Source organism: Haliotis asinina, chromosome 13 (genome assembly GCF_037392515.1).
Source record: "Haliotis asinina isolate JCU_RB_2024 chromosome 13, JCU_Hal_asi_v2, whole genome shotgun sequence".
Taxonomy (NCBI): domain Eukaryota; kingdom Metazoa; phylum Mollusca; class Gastropoda; order Lepetellida; family Haliotidae; genus Haliotis; species Haliotis asinina.
The window spans coordinates 27,663,608-27,684,427 of NC_090292.1; the positions used below are offsets into that span (position 1 = coordinate 27,663,608).

At 39.3% G+C, this 20,820-nt stretch overlaps 1 protein-coding gene across 1 annotated transcript in view; it reads right to left on the reverse strand.

Annotated features, from left to right (window-relative positions):
- Positions 1-20,820, reverse strand: part of LOC137259779 (atrial natriuretic peptide receptor 1-like) — a 97,535-nt gene that overhangs the window by 21,844 nt on the left and 54,871 nt on the right. Inside the window, exons 5-9 of the mRNA XM_067797392.1 lie at positions 19,820-19,955; positions 17,240-17,331; positions 11,314-11,452; positions 6,347-6,431; positions 3,887-4,013 (exon numbers count right to left, since the gene is read on the reverse strand). Coding sequence (XP_067653493.1) covers positions 3,887-4,013; positions 6,347-6,431; positions 11,314-11,452; positions 17,240-17,331; positions 19,820-19,955 — 579 coding nt within the window. The remainder of the gene's footprint in view (positions 1-3,886; positions 4,014-6,346; positions 6,432-11,313; positions 11,453-17,239; positions 17,332-19,819; positions 19,956-20,820) is intronic.

The window sequence follows — 20,820 nt, forward strand, 5'->3', positions numbered from 1 at the left end:
GATGCATAAATAAAAAAAATGGTGTTCGACTTTGACTTACACCAAGGTTTTCAGCTAAGACCCTCTGACCGGAAGTTTTGTTATTTTATAGATAGCTGGAATAATGAATTTTGGAAGATTTAAAATTGGTAATGGAGGTGCACCGCTACTATTATGTGCGTGCGATACGATTCGTATCATGATGGGGGCGGTGGGGTAGCCCAGTGGTTAAAGTGTTCGCTCGTCACGCCGAAGACCCGGGTTCGATTCCCCATATGGGTACAATGTGTGAGGCCCATTTTCTGGTGTCCCCCGCCGTGATATTGCTGGAATATTGCTAAAAGCGGCGTAAAACCAAACTCACTCACTCACTCACTCACTCACTCGTATCGTGATGACTTCATTTCATATCCTTTCTCTTGATGCAGGTTTATCGAACAAAGAACTATTTGTTTTCAAATCGCAAACGTGGGATGTTTTCGGCAAGAAGCATACAAGACTGTAATATTTTGGTCACACTGGACGCATTGGAGAATCTGTGTATACAGCTTCCTGAACAGTTTCTCTTATGACACACGTGTTTTGATATCAACACACAAAGAAATGAATCGCATCACCATCGCTTGACACAGTCTGCCAGACTACTCACTTTGTAAACAAGCTCTCATTGTAAAATGCCAACATTCTGGTGAGTTAATACTTTATATTTGTGACCTATAGCCTTAGACTTGTGACTCAAATGCATTGTACTAGAAATCTGAATTTGTGATTCATTGTAACTTACTCATTGTTTGATCTGTATATTATTGACTATTTTAGACTTGTCTGTGTTATAAGTTTGCTGGTTCAGAGGGGATTTCTTATACCTTTTGCCACGGAAAGTTATTAACCGTAACAAAAGCACGAGTATGTATGTACCAGTCATTAATATCAGTCATGAAATCAGGTGAGAGCGATCTACATCGCAAGTCTCTTAGTACTGAAAATGTCATGTAAATGTTTTTTAATTTATGAAAGCTGTTAGCTCTTTTTTTGCTTCGATCTAGACAAAGCTGTTGTGACGTAATGCCAATGCGAACTCATTTTTGGCCACTACCTGAACTATATTTTGGTTCACATCAAAATATTGAATTGTTTAGCACACCGTTTGAACATCAAAACATCACATTTGGCAATACCTACCACATTCTACCATAAATGCTCTGAAAAACTACATTCAGGCCCAACCTGGAAAACACTGACCCAAAAACGTTTTCATTATGAAAACTGAAAGAAACTCTCTGTTTCTGCGCCGATTTTAGCAACATTCCACCAAACCTATGCCTTTGACGTGAAGAGCGAACGCTTTAATCAACTGGCTACCCACCGCTCCACAGGGTACCCGGGTACCGAAATATAACGAAGGTATGGCATACATTGTACCGCTAAAATGGATAACAACTCAATAACATTGTGTTATTGCTATGTGTAAACAGAAAATGGAAAATGGATACTTTGCAAGAAAAAAATGTTTATCATTAAAAACTGTGTTCTACAGGAGGTATCGCTTGTGTGAGATGAGAAGATATCGCCTAGGAGATAGCGTCTTGACACTAGATTTTGCACAATGCTATGATGTCATGAACTTGATGACATGAAAATGAGTAATGTTATGACACCGCTGCACAGCAAATCTAATGGGAGTGCTGAGTTCAGAGATTTTTCATTGGAAACTAATGACGAATGATTTGGGACGGTAAATAGAATCTCGCCCGCGTGTCTACTTATATCAATTACATCAACACTCGTTGATAAAGGTAAAAATATCCTCGACAAGCCTCGGATATGTGTTACTTTATCAACTAGTGTTGATATATTTCAGATCAGTAAACACGCGGGTGAGATTCTCTGTACGTATGCATTACGATGCGAATATAAATCTCCTGGCTATTTTAAAAGCTTCTGAGCAAACACTTAACAACAATGTTAATCGAAGGATCCCTACTTTAGGGTCCTTGACATCATCAAAAAGCATCAGCTCGTAAAAATCTGGATTTATTAATAACAAAGTACGAGTTTACATCAATTTAACTGGAAAATCTTCACTCGAAAAGACGTATGCCTTTTGCAGGTATGAATGAACATATACCAGTCTCCTGACACTTTTCTATGATGATTCTTAAAGTTTGAATGGTACCAGATAGTCTTAGATGATAATTTTAAAAATGTTACAAATTCATATCGTGAGACAAAAGTGGAAACTTCTCAAAATTAAATAGATAGGGATATGGTGCGGATCGGTACTTCTTGATTTGACTAAGTGAATAGAAACTTTGGTTTAAGTATACAATGAATACAGGTCTTCAATCACAATGAGAAAAGTGAAATTTAAGTTAAATCTGTTTTAATGTTACACAGTACATTACTGACATCGCTTTTCAGCACTGAATACGCGGAATGTTAAATTCACGTAAATATGGCGTGTGGTCCTCTGTCCTGGGGACTGTATATAAACGAAGCAACCTTTACTAAGGTTAACCTTACCTCACATTCTACAAACTGCACAAAGGTTACCTTAGTGGCCTCGATCACCTTGTGAAAGGAGTCATTTAATGTGTGACTTTTGTGACTAATGTTTCTTTTCTAAACGTTTCTGTCCAGGGCCCCTTTCCTCAAAGTGATCGTAGCGACGAGGTAATCGCACCTCTCATACTTTAACAATGACTTACGACAATCGTAGTGCTAAGGTAATCGCAACTCTCATACTTTAACAATGACTTACGACAATCGTAGTGCTAAGGTAATCGCAACTCTCATACTTTAACAATGACTTACGACAATCGTAGTGCTAAGGTAATCGCAACTCTCATACTTTAACAATGACTTACGACAATCGTAGTGCTAAGGTGATCGCAACTCTCATACTTTAACAATGACTTACGACAGTCGTAGTGCTAAGGGGATCGCAACTCTCATACTTTAACAATGACTTACGACAGTCGTACTGCTAAGGTGATCGCAACTCTCATACTTTAACAATGACTTACGACAGTCGTAGTGCTAAGGGGATCGTAAATCTCATACTTTAACACTGACTTACGACAGTCGTAGTGCTAAGGGGATCGTAACGCTCATACTTTAACACTGACTTACGACAGTCGTAGTTCTAAGGGGATCGTAAATCTCATACTTTAACAATGACTTACGACAGTCGTAGTGCTAAGGTGATCGCAACTCTCATACTTTAACACTGACTACGACAGTCGTAGTTCTAAGGGGATCGCAACTCTCATACTTTAACAATGACATACGACAGTCGTAGTGCTTAGGTGATCGCAACTCTCATACTTTAACATTGACTTACGACAGTCGTAGTGCCCTGTGACGAAACACATGCGGTCGCAACTAAGGTCTGTTCGCTAAGCAGGGGTACCCGATGGGACAAGTATTAACCTTCTCCCCCATCCCGGGCAACTTGGGTTATCGGGGATAACACTGCCCATCATGGTGTAGATTATACTGCCTCTGTGGCATGGAACTAAGTTCTGTGGCCTTATCATTAGTACAGATGTCGGGAATGAAATCAGGGTCTTTCGCGCAAAGAACGACTTCTTACACTATTTTGACGACTTCTGATGCAAATATATGGTTCTTCTTTATCGCTATTCTAACAGGAGGACTGGAGATCGGGTGGTAAGGCTTGACTTGCTTGACACATGTCATAGGTTCCCAATCGCATAGATCGATGCTCTGGTCTCTGGATTGTCTGGTCCTAACTCGATTATTTACAGACCGCCAACAAAAAACTGGCGTGAAACTAAGCTTAGTCTCTTACAGGAGACCCAGAAAAAAACAAATCCCGGCCAAAACTCATGATGACGGAAAGCTTTAACCTAACACTACCCTCCCGACCAGAGTACCAACTCACCCTGGTGACTCCACGGCGACTCCCTTGTCGGTCCAGCTTCTTGTTCCTCTCCGGGGACCCGAACAGGATGTCCTCCCACCTCACCCTCCAGTTCATCTCCGCCAGTTCCGCCTCCAGGCGGATGTGCCTGTAACATGGTCAGATATTTCCTAACAAGTCGAACCAATTCTTATGTCGGAGCGAGAAGGCAGACAAGGTTAAATTGATGTATTAAGACATAATATTTGACGCCCATACCTTCTGAAAATACGTGATTGGTGAAAAGGGGGCGCGTCTGGCTCAGAGTTGTGTCCCTTAGCTGCATTAAATTGTCGCAAATTACCATCCAAGGGGATGTAAGCGCTAACCGAAGCTTAACGATCTGGCGATCCTCCTTCAAAACCATTCCGACAGTCTGTTAAATTTATGTCTATATATAACATCCATTCGGTTCAACACAACTTTAGATAAAAGAAACGATCTGACGCCAAGATGCTTGATGATAATGGGTGTAGGTGACTCAAAAAGCATTACAAACTATTTCGCGAATTTAGAGATTTCACGCTAAACAGATTCCATTTCCTGTTCCGAGCTCAGCTTAATTCACAGTCTAAACGACCATTTGGTCAGATCATGAACATTATCGTTCAGTGTTCACATAATTGGCTCAAGCTGAAGTGCACTCATAGTTCTGAAATTTAACATTCCACCTCGTTATGTCAACTGTCCCTTCTTCTGTCTGATATACTAGAGTGAGTGAGTTTAGTTTTATCGTGCTTTTAGCAATACTTCGGCAGTCTCACGGCGGAGGACATCAGAAATGAACTTCACATGTTGTACCATGTGGGGAATCAATCGTCTTCGGCAACACACAGATATGAGTCTCTCCGTACGCAAGCATGCATCAGATGACATAGTGGTACCACAAACCATTTGTAAGAACATATTTTGTCCTGTATAAACTCTCCATGACGTACCTTGACGAATATATTTCCAAAAGAACCTAGTTGCAAGTATGGCGATTGGGGAAGGTAGGATTCGGGTTTCATGAAATTAGTTTTGTTCTTGAGGACATTAACGGGATCGAGTTATCAAATTCGTTGATTTGGTTCTCACACCTGCAAATACGTTAGGGCAGATCGACGCTGACATCACTGGATTGTCTGTTCTAGACTAGACTAATTGCAGAACGCATCTCGAATATTGCTGACGGCGGCGTGAAACATCGATAAAGCCAAGCAATCCACCATATCACATTTGAGGAGAAATAAAACCGTTATGCTAATGAGAAAACTGAAAAAAATCAGTCTGATCCAGACTCCATTATTTACGCTGCAAAAAAATATCCAATAGATCCATCAACGTCCAGGATATATGAAACACAAGTCAGGATGAAGCTTAATGTATTTTTTTCACCATGCATATCCCTCTCTAACCACCATATGTCAGTCACAGACATATGTAATCTTCGATGTGAAAATGTCGCAGAATTGGTCAGCACGACTAATGACGATTCTTTGAATGCAGACATCTGTTAAGACTTTCAATCAGCACGGATGCGGGTGACGGTGCTAATAGGACGTTCATGATGGATCACTGTCATCAATAAGTTATTCAGCGACATATAAAGTTAATGTCAAAAGTGTCTGTTTTGTTGTCTTGACTTTACCGCAATCAATCATACCAGCATTGGACGTGTTGGTTATTTTTGTGTTAACATCTGTATGCAAGACGTTGAATGCTAGCGGAGCTGAGTGATCTGCGTGCTGTTCAGGTTGTCATTATCTCTCTCCCTCTTTCTCTCTCTCTCTCTCTCTCTCTCTGTCTGTCTGCCTCTCTCTTTCTCTCTCTCTCTCTCTCTCTCTCTCTCTCTCTCTCTCTCTCTCTCTGAGAGTGTGTAGATTCTGGTATTGTACATAATATTTGAGTTTCCGAGTGCTCTCTACGTCTCCCTCCCTGTGACGTTATACATCCAATGTTATAATTTAGTGTATCGCACTGGCAAACCGGACTGATCCCTCTATTCTACACCCTCACTTTCTCTCTCTCTCTCTTTCTCTCCCTCACTTTCTCTCTCTCTGTGAGCGTGTAGATTCTGGTATAGTACATAATATTTAAGTTTCCGAGTGATCTCCACGTCTCTCTCCCTGTGACTTTATACATCCGATGTTATAATTTAGTGTATCGGACGGGCAAACCGGACGGATCCTTCTCTTCTACACCCTCACTTTCTCTCTCTCCCTCTCTTTTTCTCTCCCTCACTTTCTCTCCCTCCCTCTCTTTTTCTCTCCCTTTCTCTCTCTCCCTCTCTCTCTGATTGGTAATCAGTCTCTCGCTCTCTGTTCTCACAGTCCGTTTCATCCTCCCCATTTCTTTTTTCACCCAATATACCGGTTCTGGGAAAAGGAAATGCAATATGTGTTTTTGGAAACGTATTGCGGTATATGGGAAACCAAGAACGACCCTGTAACTATCACATACCTGTATATGAAGAACACAGCTATGAGGACGATGACAAGCAAGGAACCGAGGACGATGATCACAATACCATACTCTGGAAATGGCTCTGTGAAAGGGAGAAACGTATCGTTAAGCAGGTGCGTCTATGACGGTCACACTCTGCGATACGAAACACGAGTACATGCATACTACTCATAGTAAGTAAAGGAACACATTTTATAATGGCATACAGTTAAACTTTACTGACGGCATACTGAATGTGGTCATCTGAAATAAATAATTCTGTAAGGACGTCATAATGGTGCATTCGAAACAAGTGCACCAGTATGACGATCTATATTTATCACATACCCTCTTATCTGGCATTAAGCTGAAAGTGCCGAGCCTTGGAGAATGTAGAACCGGCAGGTGTTCAATATCGAATTTGGGGTGGAATAAGGTGTGTGACCAGTTCATCCGTATTGCACCCCTTTATTACTATATCACGTTTATGTGGGTATATAGCAAATCAGATGTTCTCTTCAGTGATATACAAACACGGTTGTGTCGAACTCGGAGGGAACCACGGATATACTTCGAGTTATCGGAGCTTTGACACAACCCCCATATGGTTAAGCAGGGTTGCACATTTTACAACCGTGCGTTCGCTATGGCTAAATTCGACACATCAATGGTCGGTGTTAGTCTACAGCACCCGAGGAGCAATGTAAACCATTGTCATGAAATCAAATTACTACGCCTTAGTATCCGAATGAGAGAATTTTACGCCGCACATTCTCATTGCGGATCATATATTGTACTCAAATGTCCGCTGGAATATCGTGCAATTTCTCTTAAACACTAGACTACCAACTCATACCTATTCGCTAAGAAAGAGAAGTGAGTTTATAACGTATACTAAAAAAAGTAAATATAATAAGCATATGGCAATGAAAGAATTATCAGACAAAACATCGAAAACTGAAATACAAGTGTAGGGAACAATTATTTTTATTCGGGCACAATCAGTTTTCATTCTTGCTGGTATGGATGCCATCGTTGTCATCATAAAGACATTAATGATATTCAATTAATGAGGTTTGTACCACATCAAGTATTTGATTGTCTGGTGCGTTCTGTCCGAATTACTCTGGCTGTTAACTAGAAAAATACCGAAATCACACTTCAAGTGCGATGTAGTTCAGTTTTACGTTGCCTTTCTCAATATTCCAGCAATATTAAGACACGGAACACAAGAAATTGGTTATATACATTCTACACATGTGGGAAATCGAACCCGGATCTTCGGCGTGGCGAGCTGACGCTTTAACCACTAGACTACCCCACCGCCCCACCACACGTTAAGCTACTCGGGCATATACACTGCCTCAACATAATTATCGAAAATAAATCAAATCTCTTTGTAGAACTATTGACATGTATCATGGTTAGATATATCAGGCCCAGCCCCATGTTTCGCACACTCGGGGAATGTTTCATTGCGATCATATCCGTAATGTCAAAGTGTTCACAGGGGTGGGCCGGATGGCTCAGGTAATTAGTGTTGTTACTGAGGTCTGTGTTTTGGGACGTCTGTCTTTTGGGAGTGAACAGGCAAGACTCTTCGAGGAAGTTTCATACGGAGATAATTGAGGGTGGACGAAAGAAAAGATTCACCATAATAAAAATGATTACCTGCCAAGCCAATAATGTAAACGAACTTCATTTCTTTGTTGTTATGTTTTCTAGATGTACGTTCATAATAATTTGAAACGCACTTCGAAAATCTTTAAACATGGATTTATTCATATATTTTTGATTGCTATCTTTCCGCGATGTAAAGGTACAAAAAGCTGCACTTATAGGCTGTGAAGGAAATGCGTGTGCTCTTTTCTTGAAAAATCAGAATCGAGTGCTTTATCAAAAATATCCTACCTTATGTCGTGGCTAGCTTTTAAGAAAAGTCAAAATCGTTTATTTTGTACGCAAAAACGCAAATTGCGTAAAAGTATGACTGCGACTGCCACTAAACTAAGAGGCAAAAGAAAGAGCACCGAGCCTACACTTTTATGAGATCGATGGAACTGTTTATCAAATATGATTATTCCTACTTAACCGTCATATTTTTTTCTGCAAATAATAAGCTGAAACTAATCCACAGCTTGTAAAAATGAATTAGTTTAATGAAGACTTGAAATTGGGTGAGCAATGAGTTGCACCAACATGTTTGACCAACAAATCATGTTTGACTTTTTGTAAAATGGCATTAGAATATGAACCAAAGTTATTGATTTTCAGACATCGGCATAAGGAAGTAACATCGCCTGATTTCACATATGTTCAGCGAGTGAGGTTTTACGCCGCTTTTAGCAATATTCCGGCGATATCACGGCGGGGCACACCAGAAAATGGGCCTCACACATTGTACCCATGTGGGGAATCGAACCCGGGTCTTCGGCGTGACGAGCGAACGCTTTGACCAGTAAGCTACCCCACCGCCCCTCACATATGTTCGACCGAAACACAAACATTTGACAAATAAACGGAAAACTTTGTCTACCCCTTCCATTTTGGAATGCTCAAGCTAGTTCAGTTTCTACCACCGTGCACTGAAGAACCCATCTGTTAGGTTTAGATTCAGCAATGCGATATTATCACTTGTACACTGGTCAAGAGGACTGCATGAGTTGATGTGCGCTCGCCGTTTGTTTATGTTCCCTTGGCCTGAAGGAGAACTCAACGTTATTATCTCGCCAAACACCTTAATGTTAATTCTGAATTGTTTGAAGTACGGGTACAGATCTTTATGTAGCCATTGGCAGATTTTCCTGACAAGGAAAATAAACCCACAGATTTAGAGTTATCTCCCTTCCATCTATTTGCATTCGCAAACCAACGGCAATTTCCGTAATCACTCGTTAGTCATTGTTATTGGAGGTTAAGAATTACTACCACGAAGCGCCGAATGAGTTGCCACTGGCAGCGGGGTACATTGAAAATAGTGGAAGAGGTCTCAGCAAATCAGAAAAGACATTTAGTGCGACTTTAGGACTCAATTGTAAATTGCATATCTAAAGGGATGAATAAACGAGCGAACGAATAAAATAGAGAAACAAACAGATACGCCTTATTACATTATTGATTTGTTTTTGCATGTCAAAGCTTGCCAGCTTTTTACCCCCATATTATCGAATAAAGGAAAGAAGGAACGAACGAAAGTTAAATACGCAGATGAACATAGAGCAAACGAATTAATGAAAATATGTGAAATCAGTGGGATTTTGCTGAGGTCAAATAATCGTTATATAACGTTTGTCAACCATAATGAAATGTGATGGACCTCGGGCAAATACGTTTAATACAACGTCAGTGGTATCACCACAGTCGTTGCTCCTTGGTGTGTAGAAATGTCGGTCTTTTGTTAAAGCGCAGCCCCGAAATGGATGTCCCATGTACTGAATAATGCGCTTACAATTTTAAACACAGTCTGACATTGTCGATGGCGGTATAAAACTCTCTGATCATGATACTGAGGGTTTGATTATCACACATGTATGGAGAGTCCTAATCAAAACTTCCATTGTCGCCAATCTAGACTGTGTTAATGGGCGCTAGGTGTTGTGAGGCATTGTCCTTCAAATTGCCACTTTACACCGTTGCTCACGAAATCTCCATGGTGACCCATGGGGGTTGCTGGCGTAGAAGAGATCACCAACAATGTACGCTGGTCGTGAGTTGGATCAAAATGGTCGGGTGTTGCTTAGCTCGATCAACGCATATATCTTTACCACGCGTGTTATTATATGGTTGGACGAGATCATTGCAATACCGCCATCATATGTAATCTTAGTAACATTAACAGATATACAAACCTTATTAAAGCTGACGTACATCTTTTGGCTACGGTTCATTCACAATCTAAAACATTCTTGTGACAGCGCTGTGAAATGAACCAGTGAGTGACTTTAGTTTTACGTCGCTTTCAGCAATATTCCACCAATATCACGTCTGACACCAGAAATGGGTTGTACCCTTAGCACCCATGTGGGGAATCGAACCCGGGATTTCATCGTGACGAGCGGACGCGTTAACCACTAAGCTACCCCGCTACCCCTGTGAAATGACATAGAGCAGGTGGCGTGTCACTGATATATCTGCCTACTATATAACTGAACATACATGTTTACACTTTATTACTGTTTATGATGCTGATGGGGAAACTCTGAGTACATTTTGTCGATCTCATTGATTTTTCAATAATTTGCGCAGATTTTCGCACATAAGTACCACACGGATCCCACCATTTGATTACTTTGCTCCACGAAAATCATTTACAAACACAATAGCAGCCGATAAAGGAGATAAAGACATCACAGACGCTTGCTCAAGAACAGCCCCAAATGCAGTTTTATAATGAACATCAGGGGGATATTTGAAACTGTTTACATAGAACCTACGTCGATTGAACCAATATTAACTGCAGGTGTCAGGATATGGGCGGAGAATGAGAGGGAATTGAGAGGAAACATGATATTCTCATCCAGGTTTTATCACACGCCTTTACCTTTACCGGGCGAAACTAGGTTTGTCCTCTATTTTTCTGGTGGGTAAAAGATAAGAAAATATTTTATCTTTACATTTTCAACAGATATACCAAACTTGTGAGTTGATATATGCACATGTGTAGATACAATGAAAAGCAGTTGAAGGTGAAGGTTGTAAAACCTCTTACATATAACAGTGGTAAGAACAGCTTAGGATTTTGTGAAATTCATGTCCTAGCATATCCTCAGTGTATGAAATAAGACGAAAAATTCAGTCACACACCGGGGCTGGTACTTCTTAATATTACCAGCCCAAAATGGATTTAACCAGACCAAACACCCATGTTTACTCCGATGTATGGAACATCTGCACAGGGCCATTACCAGACAATCGGGCAGGCAAAAAACGGCCCCGTCTCGGGCGGTAGGACGGGCCTTATATCCAAGTGTATTTCTGGGACCAACCTTCAGGTGGGCACTTGGAACCATCGTATCCACATCTAGGCGTGTCAGGGGGTGCGGACCTTCTCCCCCCTGCCCAGTAGATCTGTGTCCCGGGGACGGGGACGTATCGCTTTCTGCGTCCATAGTAGTCGGCAACAACCTAGCGGCGGAATGGAAAAACAAAGTTACGAGGTGATTAACAGCACCGCACCGTTACTTTGTGACAGCTAAAAAAAAATAGCTACAACAAAACAATAGTTAATTTAGCATAGTTACAACAGTGCTACAACATAACTACACATAGTGACAACTTAGTAACACTATAGTTACAACCTTGTCATAACATAGTTACAACATTGTTACAGCTGTAACTGTTATAGTTTCGGCCAACAGAGCCCGTTTGGGGTATGTATTGTGGATTTACCGTGATTTCAAACATCGACTCATCCATGTATTCCCAACAGGTTTTATTATCTACCCATATTTTATAGTCAATATTCCCAGACATATTATTTCCCAATATTACAGACGTAGCTGTAGCTGCATAATTTCAAAAAGTGTTTTTGAATAATGGATCTAAAAATGGGATAGAATTGTCAATTTGAAAAAAAAAAATATTACTTGAGAGATACATGTTTTTTTTATGAAATGGGAGAAATTGAAGGTTCAGAAGTGGTTATTTTGCAATAGGGAATATAATTCAATCGCTTTCATTCGGATGAACAAGTACACTGCGGGTTTTTAAAAAACTGCGACCTGGAACCTAGATCCTTGAACCTGGAGTTGGTCAAAATGTGAAGATCGCAGAACTTAGGAATATTCTAACTGTGTCAGAGAAGGGTATCCGATCATTGCAATTATGACAGAAATCGAACCTTTACTTTGTCATGACGATGTAATGTTTGAATTTCCCCACACTTTCCATTTACAAGCTGGTTAATTTATGTTCCGCTTTGAGCAATGTTTTCATAATGTCACTACCTGATAGGAAGCTCAATATAAATCTACACTTATAACAGTTACGATAGTGTTACTTGATGACCAATGCTTTATTAAACTGACCTCCTAGCATCATTTAATGAGGCTCCAGATCCCGCAAATGTGAGGTCAAGCAAGAGATTTAAACGATGACGTCTCTAGAAGCAGTACCTATCAGTAACAATCATTCACCCGAGTAAGGATATACTCCGAATCGCTGAGTCCCTAATAATGAAGAACACCACAAACAACGTTGCCTTATCAGTTATGTGCTTCAAGCAAAAGCAGAAAATTCGAAGGAAAATTATCGCGAAGGATATGAAAATATTCTATTTCACCCACACAGAAACAAGATGCAATACAGAATTATGGTTTTCGATCTTTGCAAATGGGCAGAAAGATCTTAGCACGAAAGGCAACACGAAATATTTTCGATGATCAAGCGCGTTTTTGCAACTGTTAATGTGTATGGTTCTCGTATGTTCCATTTCGTTGGAATTATCGAGGAAAACTCCATCAGCCATAATCAAATATCCATACGTCGCAATCATTGCAACGGGCAGTCTAGGTCTGAAGTTCCCAGCGTCATTTCGACATGTGAGGTCTGATTAGATTTAGTGTGTCATGTGACGGTAGAAAGGTTCTTGGAGGGTTGGTTGTAGCGTTCTGTTCACACCTTCCCCTCATACGACACCAGCACACAATTATCAAGGCATTAAAACAATATTAACCCAAAAATCCTTTTGCATAAAACAATCGTTTCTGATACGTTGTGATATAAATCGTCTTCATAATTTATGTTGAATTTTATAGATGGACTAAGAAACACGACCTTCCATTAATATACGTGTGGAAATATATCAGTAAATCTTGTCAGCCCTAATCACATATCAATACGACACAATCATTTCAACATGCAGACTAGATCTATAGTTCCAAGAGTTTCCGCGCGTGTCATTTCTGATTAGAATCAGCTTGTAAAATGAAAGAAGAGAGGAACTTGTATTTCTCTGTCTGTCAGTTTAAAGATGCAGCTGAGCATTTGATCCATAATAACACCAAAGACCATTGTTAGAAAAAGATTAATTTGGGAAACATTGAGACATCAGTGATGTTCATATTTATGTTCTGTCTTAAAGATGAAATATGAAATTTTATTAATTACGCGCAAATGAAACAAAGGCGTAATATAAGGTTCATCAAATCGGCAAATGATACTAGGCAGTAATCGAACAGTTTTACAGTTTGCGGTGTATGTGTATAGTATGTGGTAGTATGTCACACTGTGTATAGAGCTCAAGTCACAGATCATTTGAATTTAAATGCAGTGTTGGACGCGTAGAGTTCTTGGATGGGTGACCGTGTTATAACGTGGCTCTTGAGGCTTTCTAGGACTACAGTTCTCCCCTACAATGTTAGGTAGGTGGGTTTGTTCAAAATAGCCTCAGTCCTGAGTTCATCCAGCAGAAAATGTGTACCCGGGGGATAACATGCGTTAGCGCTATGTGCGTGAGTGCGTGTGTGTGTGCGCGCGTGTGTGTGTGCGTGCGTGTGTATGTGGCTTATTATTATTATAGGGTGATGGTAAATGATTTGTTTTGAAAGGTTTAGTAAAAGTCCCTTCAAACATATTCGATGGAGGACAAGATTTATTTCTTATTGAGAGACAGATAGAATTTACTTTTTCAGACACTTTCACAAAATTCTTTGGACATGTAACTATTATGTAAATAATATTGTGAAAGGTGTGTCCCAACTTCGAAATCTTGATCTTGCGTTGAGATCATTAATTGTAAAACAACAACTTCGATTCCATTGTCTCGGACTGAGCGGAAACTATACTTCGATTCCACAATCTAGATTGCGAGATCGTTCGCTTAGTCATCAGTTAACATGTAATTTATAAACATCGATTCAAATGTTCTTTGAGATATGCAAAACCTTCATTCAAACCCGTGATTTGGGCTTAAAGCAGTTAAACACCATGATCGCTTCCGCCTGTTCTGTTCTTTGGTTGAATGTAGACGCTAGTAAATGACTTAACATGTCCTCTTCCTTGGGTTGCGCTTGACAAACCTTTCATCTGACTTCTTGCCACAGAGAGAAAACTAAAGATCGCTTTATCACATTGTAGCTATTAATTAATTCCAACCAGGCCTTCATCCTGACGATGTAATATTGCAACCTTCACTGTAGACCATTGTAACATAACACCTTCCATCTATAAAGCCCGTTTGTTTCTCTTCCCCATTGGACAGTGGTTCTGTAATCTTACGTATCATCCAAGTGAAAGCGTAAAATACATCTGCACCAATAATTACTACGGCCGTTTTGCTTCATGACGAATCATTTCATGAAACCAACCTCGAATTATAGTCTCAAAAACCATAATATAATGTCAAGAAAGCGATGCAAACAATGACGCATCCATTAGCAGAGTGATAACGGTCTTACTCTTTATGCACAATCAGAAGAAAGAAAATATTATCGGGCTCATCTATTGAGAACACCCACACCAAACAAGATGCAGTGATGAGTAACGTTTTTTCGATATTTCCAAAGCAGAAGAAACTCAGCTATTGATGTTCAAGAATGCTTTTTCAACTCTCAAAGTGTATGGTTCTCGCGTGTTCCTTTTCTGTGGAGACATTGCAGTAAAACCTGTCAGTCTCAATCAACTATCCATACGATGCAATCATTTCAACAGGCAGACTAGGTGTAAAGTTCGAAGTGTTTCAACACATGTCAATTCTGATTAGAATCAGTTTGCCATATGAATGTAGAAAGGAACTTGCATTTACTCTTCCTGTCAGCTTACACGTTTGGAAGAGCATTAGATCAATAAAACACAAAACATCATTTTTAGAAAAAATGAATGTTTCGAAAATATTCGGACAAAAATCATTTTAATATTTACGTTTCGTCTTAAAGATGAAATAAGAAGGTGGCATTTCATTAATTACGTGCAAATGAAATAATGGTCTAATAGCATCCTCTGACATATACAGATGTAATAAAAGGCTGCACCTGAAAGGCTACTCGAACTGGCAAATTATACTCTGCACTTAACGTGTAGTATTACAGCTTGTGTCATTTGCGTATGTGATGACGTAAAACGATATTTTTGTCAGTTATAGCTAAAACCCCATGCAAACGTCTGTGGCCTGAGGGCAAGATTCATTTCTTGTTGTGAGATAGGTCAGGTCAATTTTACTGTGACTATTGGTTCTTGCAGTAACTTTTTAAAAACGTTCTAAACTTCCTCAAACGTGCAAATATGGTGTAAATAATATTTCAAATGTAATTCAAATAACCCTTTTTCGTTGTCTTGATGTTAATTCAGATCAATAAACATGTAACGTAGTTCGATTCCACCATTTTTATTATTTATTTATTTTTATTTTTTAAATGTATGTTGCTTGATTCACATATGAGTTGGAATTTTAGTTTGTTGGTTTAATTCACATTTGGGTTGAGATATGCAAAACCTTCATTCAAGCCCATGTTGTTCCTGTTGTTTACGAGAGGTGACTTTTCTTCAAGCCCACGCTTGTGGATTGAGCTGCTACTAAGCTGTGATAGATAAAAAATTCTGTAACCTGTGTATGAGCCTGTTAAAACGTTTGTTCCTTTTCTTTATACGATCACCGAGTTACAAAATTAAATTACACTCAAAATAAGATACAGTATTAGTCAGAACAAAAACAACGCTAGCTGATGAATCTGCACTTATACTAAGATGATAAGTATTGACATCGGTATTAACAGCTGATCACTTACAAAAACTGACATAAACATAAACAAATGACACCAGAGATGAGGATAATACTTTGTCTAAATGTTTTGTGGTAAATTCCATCTTTTAAAAGACCGATAGCAATGTACAGCGGAAGCTCTCTAAACCGGCAGTCATCGGGGCTGAAGAAATAATCCATTTTAGACAACGTGCAGGATTGGAGAGCTGATGATAAATGTAAAAGCCACAAACGGGACTGAGAACGGTGTTGACAGTTTATCGGAATGGACAGATGCCGGTTTGGACAGCTAGCCATGTATTTTTCTACAGTGAAGACGCCTTTAAGGTACTTTTAAATAAATTAATACACGGTTATGTCCTTTGATGTTCATAAAAATATATATATATGTCATTTGGCTAGAATGGTCATATGAATTAATAAACTGTCAACACAAGAAAGAAAAAAAGGTCATTGTTTGTTATTTCAGTATGTTTTCTGATCATTATATCAACATATTTGTTAAAATCCTCCCAGATGGGTTTGACGCATGGAAATTTTATGTACACATGGTCAATATTTTCGCCTTCTCACCAACAGAAATCGTAGTAGTCGATGAATTTCATTTTTATTAGTTCCTTTTTCGTATATATCAATCTGTGTAAGAATATGTACTGGAATTTTGTGTCTATATCGTGAACAAATAGATATGCAGTCTACAGATGGAAGCCGAGATGGGTGTGTCATAGAGAGGTCTAGATCCTTCACAGAAATTATTAATATCGTTCCAAGGGTAAACAGTTTTAATGTTCTCCATACATGTATCTTAGGATGTTAAATAATAAACGACTGAAATCAAGTATGTCACCCCTTATATTGAAAAAGACAGCCAGATTTGCTAGAAATGAAGGAAATGGCACGGCACTGGTTAATCAATAAATATCTTTGTCGGCAACTATGCAATGTTTTCTCGAGCACATGAATGTCCTTTTCTCTGCACTCTTCCCTCGTAACAAACAGTGAACGGCCTCAATATTTTAACAGCTTTTTCATTTTTAGGGCAAACATTTTGCAAAAGTCTCAAAGGAGTTGATATGATGTTTTGCTTATGATCAGCGTTTCACTGAGTATATTGTGTTTAATAGTTTTCGAGTTTGCAATCCATCTATGCACACAAAACATTACTTCACACTTTAACATTTTATGAGTGGTATCGGGTATTTCATATAACTTACTTCAAACTTGTTAGTGTGGGGATTTAGGTCCAACAGCGAGTAATCTGCGTTTCTGTCTCCATTGGAATCGATGCTCACTGTTCCAGTGATTCCTGAAATGAGACATTTGAATGTCAGTAAATATTTTACCTCCACCACGGGTGTCATCTTTGATTGGGATTCTAGAAGCTAGATACTCGACAACGACATTAGAATCAGGATCGAAATGTATAAAGAATACAGTATAAAGAAGTTGTATGTCTATACTATAATAGTGATCATTCTACACTTCAGATGGCTGTCGCGATAATATATATAAAAATGATGAGTTTATGATACAAAAACTCTTCCATGGTCATGAGAAATGTGTACTGAAACCAGAGCCGATTCAGGCCATTACGTTTGTGCGTCCCTACCGAATAGTGATAAGGCCGTGTGGTCGCGAGAAAGGTGACAGTAGCCAGTCCAATCATTGTAGGACCAACTACACTATTTCCAGATTCCAGACAGTCGACTGTCAAACTGGTATGTGGTAAGCATTTGTTCCAGCTGCATTACAGCTGCACAGCTGTTTCTGCTAGACATTGGTGTATGGTAACTTTAAAATTATAATAATGTAATATGGTTCAGTCTGAAAGACAAAAATGTTACTCCAGCCATGACTAGTGTATGGCATAAAATACGAATAAACATATACTGTACGAGAAATTGTGTTCAACAATCTTATATTGTTGCATATCTTGCCACATGAACTGGCTACAGTTGCTTTGTCGATGGAACAACGCAAGAGAAATAATCATAAGTGAATTAATAAAATAAATTTTTAAAATTAAAACATTTACATTAAAATATTTAAGAGGACAGGAAATTATAGTGGAGAATCATGTGCGATATGACAGAACAGCTGGAAATGGAACCAGTTCTGGAGACATCTACAGGAACGTCTGTGTGACTAACTCTTCAAAATCATTCCAGACAATTCCGAATCTTGATAACCACTTACGAAATGCATTCATATAAACACTACAAGACCCTTGTTCTGGAAATCAGCAGTGTAAGTTCCTGTCTGGTGAAGGAAGCCTGCTGATGGTAGCCTATCACATTTTGAAAAATGTGTGCATGACTAATTTTGTAAGCTTGCCTTACTATCACCTTTGCTGTACATAAATATAGTTTGTGTCAGAGAGAAGTGCTTAGGAAAGACTCTCGTTGTCATCATAAACAAAACTAATGGCTCACTCCCGACCTTTCTGTTGTACTAATCCTGTTACAGAAGTTCCAATTAAGGGGACTTTTGAAATTTGAGCCAGCGAAAGTTTTGCAGATGACAATCGTTCTAAGCCAAGTGAGTAACTGATCCATGTGATTACGAAATGCAAGTTGTTTTGAAACATTTATTCTGCAAATGATGACGGGACAGTTGTGGAAAGCCCAGAGAACGAAACTTTTGTTGATAACAATCTTGCCCTGTCAAGAGGAGATATGGTCCTTGTGTTAACGGAGAGGGAATGGCTTTGCGGACCTTGCTTACGGAAATTGACAATTTCATCGTTACTGGACAGGATGCAGTAACTACCTGCACTAGATAGTGTACATAAGGCCATCTACTGCCGTGAGGCCAGCTGTAAAACTGTTTCTTGCAGCCTTACTTTCTATCCCTTGGATTAATGGCTTGAAACTTCATCATGTTAAGAAACTGGATGGCTGGATGGATTGATTGATCAGTAAAATATTCGAACATGTAGTTTAAAGATGCGCGAGGGGTTTCTTTGGCGCAGTCATATCAAACACGTCTCGGTACAGGAACACCACAACATGGAAAATATATTCTGGTGAGACCAAAACCCGGAACTGAATTTACCACTTCACTTTAATCAGTGCAAAACACCAGGAAAGGTTCCGCCAAAGCTGATCCTAAAATGGTCTCTCCAAGTAAAAAAATATTCATGTTTTATACGTTTAAGAAAACAAAAATAGAGCGGACCACCAACATCAAAGGAGCTAAACAGAAAGAGCATCCTTCCGTCTTCACTTGAAAGATACAAATCTGTTTTCATTAGAGAAAATATTTTTGAAGTGCAATTCGTGTGCCCCTGTTGTTCTGATGTTCAGTGTAAGAGCTTCTATTCCCAAGCCAATCTAGACACATTACAGAAAGTTACACATTCGTTCACGTGAATTTCTAATCTGTCACCCGCAAAAAAAAGAATTATCTGAAAAGAAACTCTATATAAATGCAAATCGCTTCAAAAACATAAAGCTTTCGACGGATAATCAATTGCAGACCTTTTCGTAATAAAAGCATTTTCCTGTGTCGCCTTTTTGATATTCCCAAGGTGACAGGACTTCTACAGACATTCGAAACTTCATTTACAAACTTCATTTGAGATCCATTTAAAATTCCTGTTAAGCTCAATGGGGGATAGGGCGAATCTGGAATAAAATCCCATCGAGTGAATACTTAACGCCATTTAGATAAAGAACCATAAGCCCACTCCACGTATTAGGATCCACTCCAAATAAATCAAGGAATCTGTAAGGGCTCCACGGATAACATGATCAGCCCCCATCGGGTATTATGTAATGGTAAAGGGGTTTTACCTTCAAAAGTCCTGTTCCACATCCGCTTGGTGATGGCAGTACCGTCGGATACAGATCCATTAGCTTGGAGGGTCTCGTTCAGCGCCAAGGCATACAGGATAACAGCATCGTGGAAGGCCCCTACAAAACTATTAACCTGTAAGTAGAAAGAATTCGTGTTAGAAGAAAATCTGAAGAGAATAAAGAGAGAATACATCACATGTTGAAAGAACGCCTGTCAAGGAAGAGTTATTTCTCTTGGCGTCCCCTTTTATCTATCTTATGTAAGTGTTGATGAAGAGCCTCTGTGCGGCTGTGGTTTTTGGGATGTCTTTTTTCAGATTTGAATGACAAGCGTGCCATGTGCATCGGCTTTATATTTTTGTTAGCAGTTCCAATTTCGTTTTCTTTTGTTCCTTGTGGTTTTACATGAGGCATGTTGAAGATATTGTCACCAAGCGTGTGGGCACATACACTCAATGAACTAAACCACTTCTGACAAGTATTTGTACCAATTAGTAGAAATCTGGTTAAGACTGGACAACCTGGCGAGCAAAAACGCCGGATGTAAGGACGGAGGCATTACTTCAAGTAATGCAAATAACACATATCATGATTGTTTTATTCAGTACTTTTTAATCAGTATTTGTAATCAACTGTGACAGCATCGTCAGCGTGGGGGATTTGCCATGAAAGAGTGTATATGATTCAATTCTAAACCTCTAGTATTTTCGATTTATAGGCTGAGGGAATCTGCGAGAGCAGATCCTATTTTAGGACAAAAATATTTTCACAAATTTATGATGGTTATCTGGTACACAATAGACCCTATAGAACATCGTTCTGTTTCATATTACCAGAGGAATCTAGCAATTGTTTAGATTTTTCTTCAGTGCATCGATATCATTGTACCACAGAAAACAAAATGAAAAAGCAATATCTTTCATAACAGGATTTTGTTTGAGACAAGACGATCAAGAGAGGCAGTAGGATAGCCCGACCCAGTGGTTAAGTACAGGTGC